Here is a 5,264-nt window from a genome sequence, read left to right as displayed (position 1 = left end):
GGTACACACCTGGCCCTCAGTGTCCCCATCTGTATAATGGGGACAATAAAACCTACCTCTTGCTTTCGGGAGGAAATGAGATGGGTAAAGCCCCTAGAAGCTGCAGTGATAGCCCCTGGCACTATCTAGGCCCATGCTGGGGGTGCTGCAGGATCCCGGAGAATCCTGCTTCCAGCACCTTCCTGCCACCAAACCACTGCTCAGGGCCATCAGCGAGTCAGGAGTATTTCCTGCAGGAAAGCACTCTCTTAGGCCAGGCCCAAGGGACAGAGGGGCAGGAGGCACCCCTCCCAGCACAGCTCCGGCCCCACTGTTATTTTTTCCAATTGAAGAAGAAAAACATTTCCTCCTCCTCCTCATGGCTCTGCGGAGGACGGACGGGGCAGGATGGGGAAGCCCCCGCCCAGGCGGTGCTGAAAGCCCAGGTCTGCGGTCTGCAGACCAGCGGGCCGGTCTGGCCAGTGACTGCTGGGAGCCTGGCCCCACCTGGGCCGCCATGTCCTCATCCAGAAAGGTACTGGATTATTTCAACGTTGCCCATAGTTCAGTGTGTTGTACCATATGGGTTACAGCTTACTCCATATTTGTCTTTCACACACATTTTAAAAACTGCAATAAATGCATTTATCAAGCAGGCTTTACATCATTGTTATATCACTTGCCAAACCCAGAAAATAAGGGGCCATAAGTAAATTCTAGAAGGCTGATGTCAACGGCACTGAGCTTAAGACCTCTTCTCTATTAAAAAAGGACAATGACAAATGTTAGAGAGGCATTAAAGGCACATTAGCCCCAAACGGAGACCTTCTCCTTGATATGATCAGAAGTCTTGAACAAAAACCACAAAGGGCCTGGATCACACACAGCCTGATTCAGGGTTAGCTGGTGGTCAGTCTGGAAGCGATCAGTCCGGGTGAGTTAACTCAGAGCTCGTTAATGCTGGGGCCGCCTGAACCACGCTCCTGGGTACCATCCATCCCCCCTTGGCTTCCTCTAAAGTCCCTTCTGGGAGGAGACCCCACTTCCAGCTAATGGGTGGTAGGGAGAATGTACACGATCTGGAGACAGATCTGGGTTTAAATCCTCACCTTGCTAATACCCTCAGTTTCTCCGTCTGTGAAATGGGATTGATGACCCCTGGATGTGAGGATGGCATGCGATGGTGCAGGGCAGTGCTGGGTGCAACCCTTAGCCCTCGGTGGGCTGTGGTTCCGCAAAGTTGCCACGGAGCCCAAAACAGGAAGAGGGATGCTGTGGGCCACTGTTCAACGCCAGGGGAGAAACTGGCATTTGCCCAGTGCCTGCCATGTACCTGGCACCGGGCTTTCTGGTAGTTATGCTGTTTACATCTTATAACCTCCCAGGGGCCTGTGTGCTATTATGATTGTTTTTGTGTTACAGACAAGGAAACTGAGGCTCAGAGAGGCCAAGTGCCTTGCCCTAGTCAACACAGCGCTTCCACTTCAGCTTGAGAGGACACTGGGACCCAGCCTGTGCCCCACCCGGCCCTGAGTGCCCTCAGCCTGGGGTAGCCCCTGAGCTCCAAGTACTCATTGGCAGGTAGCTCGTGTCCAACGTGCCAGGAGCCACGCGCCAGGCTGAGCTGTGACAACAGAGCATTTTCCTCAAGGCTCAGTGGGGGGAGCTGCAGAATGTGGCAAGATGAGCCTGGAGACAGGAAGGAAGCTAGGAGGGGCCCGCGAGGGAGAGAGGGGTGGGAGGTAGGGAGGGAGACAGACAGAGAGAGACAGAGACGGAGAGATACACACACAAAGACAGAGTGGAAAGCGAGGGGGGTGGGAAGAGACTAGGGGAGCGAGAGACAAAGAGAGAGAGAGTAACAGGGAGGAGCAAGAGGACCGACAGAAACAGAGATGGGGTGGGGAGGGCTGGAGAAAGATAAGAGCAGGAGGGAGGCAGACGGATGGGCTGATGGGGGGCCCGGGGGGGGGCGCGGGAGGTACACCAGCACCCCGGTTCCCCTGCGGGTCTCCCCAGTCCGCTCCCACAGATACCACGACACGAGCCCTCCCCATCCAGAGGTGGAGGCTGGGACATCCTATCCAGCTGCCCCCGGAGGGGCCCTGAGCCCGGGGGACAGGGCGCCAGATGCAGAGCCTCTGATCTCCTATAGCTGAACACTCCTGGCTATCAAAGCAGTGGCTAGAGGGGGCGACGGAGGGGGCTGGAGAAAGGCGGGCGTCATGGGCAGAGGTGGCGGCAGGAAGATGAAGGTGCTGGGATGAGGGGGACAGCTGTAGGCCCCGGCTTTCCTGCCTACCCTCTGGGGCCCCGAGGAACCTTCTGGCCTTCCTTCCTGGCCGGGTAGAAACAAATGAGCTGAGGCCAGAACACCCTCGGAGCAAGGGCCTCCTAGTGCCCTGTGGCCCCCTGATGGGAGCCCCCTGGTTCTGAGACCAGAGCCGGCGTGGGGCTGGGAGAGATTTGGGTGAGGCTCAGAGCCAGCAGACTTCGGCTTTCAAGCACTGTCATTGGGCTCCCGGTGAGCTGGGCATCTTGGGCCAGTCCCTTCCTTTCTGGGGCCCCGGATTTCAAATCTGTAAGGTGGGATAGTAACAGCCCAGCCTCAGAAGGCATCTGTCAGGACTAAGTGAGCCAATACACGTAAAGCACTTGGCATAGTGCCTGGCAAGGGGCAAGCTCTGCTTGGGCACCACTGGGGCCAGATGCCGGGGATGCTTTGCAAACGGGCTGTGACCTTGGGATCATTGCCGCCTGCCCCTGCATTCAGTGCCAACCTGTTCTAGGTGGAAGAAGACAGGCCCGGGTGGCAGCTCCCTCACGGCTGATTCCCCATGAAATCTGGCAGGAATTTTGGTCCTTCCGGAGTCCTGAGTAAAGGAGACGTGCCCGGAGGGATGCGGTGGGTGGAAGCGCAGCAGCCCACAGGGCTGGGCCTCCACAGAGGTAACAGCGGGCCTCCGGGGACCACTCTGCCCTGCTCCCAGGGCCAAGGCCTCACTCTGGGTGTCGCCCTTCCAGCCCAGCCTGCCCCGTGGCCTGGCACATGCCTGAAACAGTTCCTCTCTCCATGTTTTGCTCATGTTCTATCTGACCCTTGAGGTTTTGTCCCTCTGTCCCTGCCACTTGTAAAACCTTTATGGGGTTTAGGGGGCAGCTCATGGAGTCTAAGGAGGTGGTGCTCTGTGCTCCACTCGCCCAGGGATCTAAGGCCTGGACAGTGTCCTGAGATGCTGAAAGCAAGGGACGGCTGTGGATCAGGAAGGCAGAGCCAGAGAGAATGGGGCGGGGGCAGAGAAGGAGGAGAGAGGGGGCTCCGAGGGATGGGAGACAGGGAGCCGTGGAAAGAGAGGGAGAGCCAGGGACAGAAAAACAGAAGGGAGAGGGGGAAATGGGTAGAGATAACAGAGCCCATGGAGCGAAAGGGAGTCAGAGAGAGGGAAGAAGAGCCAGAGACCGAGGAAAAGAGGGAGACAACACACACGAAGTTGGGGGGCCATGAGGGGTTAGACAGAGACACAGACAGAGAGACACTAAGAGAGACAGAGACCAGGGAGAAAGAGGAAGAAAAAATGGAAACAAGCCCGAGCCAGACAGGCCGAATGGCCAAGAGGGAGGAACGAGCGAGAGGAACGAGCGACGGAGGCGGAGGCAGCGCCGGCAAAGGGAGCCTAGGGGCCGCGGGCGCCGTGCCGGGGTCTTGGAGGGCGCGGGGCNGCCTCCCCCCGCCTCTACCAGCTGTCGGGGGCCAACCTGAGCCTGGAGGCCGAGGCGGCCGTGGGCCCCGTGGCCGACAGCCCTCTGTGTCACGCCCCGCAGCTGCCTCAGGCCTCGTGCGAGCACCCGCGGCGCCTCACCGACAACTACAACAAGATCCTGCAGCTGGACCCCGGCCAGGGCCTCGTGGTCGTGTGCGGGTCCATCTACCAGGGCTTCTGCCAGCTGCGGCGCCGGGGCAACATCTCGGCTGTGGCGGTGCGCTTCCCGCCCGCCGCGCCGCCCGCCGAGCCCGTCACCGTGTTCCCCAGCATGCTCAACGTGGCGGCCAACCACCCGAACGCGTCCACCGTGGGGCTGGTGCTGCCGCCGGCCGCTGGCACGGGGGGCAGCCGCCTGCTCGTGGGCGCCACGTACACCGGCTACGGCAGCGCCTTCTTCCCGCGCAACCGCAGCCTGGAGGACCACCGCTTCGAGAACACGCCCGAAATCGCCATCCGCTCCCTGGACGCGCGCGGCGACCTGGCCAAGCTCTTCACCTTCGACCTCAACCCCTCCGACGACAACATTCTCAAGATCAAGCAGGGGGCCAAGGAGCAACACAAGCTGGGCTTCGTGCGCGCCTTCCTGCACCCGCCCGACCCGCCGCCGGGCGCCCTGTCCTACGCGTACCTGGCGCTCAACAGCGAGGCGCGCGCGGGCGATAAGGAGAGCCAGGCGCGGAGCCTGCTGGCGCGCATCTGCCTGCCCCGCGGCGCCGGCGGCGACGCCAAGAAGCTCACCGAGTCCTACATCCAGCTGGGCTTGCAGTGCGCGGGCGGCGCGGGCCGCGGAGACCTCTACAGCCGCCTGGTGTCCGTCTTTCCCGCGCGCGAGCTGCTCTTCGCCGTCTTCGAGCGGCCGCAGGGGTCCCCCGCGTCCCGCGCGACTCCGTCCGCGCTGTGCGCCTTCCGCTTCGCCGACGTGCAAGCCGCGATCCGCGCCGCGCGCACCGCCTGCTTCGTGGAGCCCGCACCGGACGTGGTGGCGGTGCTCGACAGCGTAGTGCAGGGCACCGGGCCTGCCTGCGAGCGCAAGCGCAACATCCAGGTACGCCTAGCGAGCCGGACATCAGCTCGGGGCGGGGGAAGGAGGGAGAGCGTGACGGCATCTGGGCGGGTGGTCGCTGAGAGGGACACAGGTGTGAATCTGTGGGACCCAGATGGGCGCGTGGAGACCCAGGTATGTCCTCTGGGCCACGGGCGCATTTGCCGGGACCCAGGTGTACTCACGAGGATGTAAGTGTCAGTCAAGGTGGGGGCACTGGGGCGAATACGGTGCAGGTGTGCGCCTGTGGTCCCTCACGAGAGTGCTGGGTTGCACAACTAGGCGTGTAGGAGGGGGTCGAGGTTGCAGGTGTCCCTGGAGGAGCCTGGAGGAGCCCAGGTGTGCCGTGGTGGTCCTCCGCTGTACTGAGCGCAGAGCGAGTGAGTACATGTCCGACCAGAGGTGTGTCCTGGGCTGGCTGTGCGAACCTATCGGGGCTGCCCTTGGGAGCTGGCAGATGTGTGTTTGGGTGTGGCAGG

General features: G+C 61.5%; 1 protein-coding gene across 1 annotated transcript in view; it reads left to right on the top strand.

The window, feature by feature from the left end:
* The first annotated feature begins 2,879 nt into the window (after positions 1-2,879).
* Positions 2,880-5,264, top strand: part of PLXND1 (plexin D1) — a 56,948-nt gene continuing 54,563 nt past the window's right edge. Inside the window, exons 1-2 of the mRNA XM_077751635.1 lie at positions 2,880-2,928; positions 3,689-4,788. Of these exons, the coding sequence (XP_077607761.1) occupies positions 2,880-2,928; positions 3,689-4,788 (1,149 nt within the window). The remainder of the gene's footprint in view (positions 2,929-3,688; positions 4,789-5,264) is intronic.

Source organism: Crocuta crocuta, unplaced genomic scaffold (assembly GCF_008692635.1).
Source record: "Crocuta crocuta isolate KB4526 unplaced genomic scaffold, BGI_CrCroc_1.0 scaffold69-1, whole genome shotgun sequence".
In the NCBI taxonomy this organism is placed as follows: Eukaryota; Metazoa; Chordata; class Mammalia; order Carnivora; family Hyaenidae; genus Crocuta; species Crocuta crocuta.
Note: the sequence above shows the minus strand (reverse complement) of the source record. Positions and strands in the feature narration are given on the sequence as shown.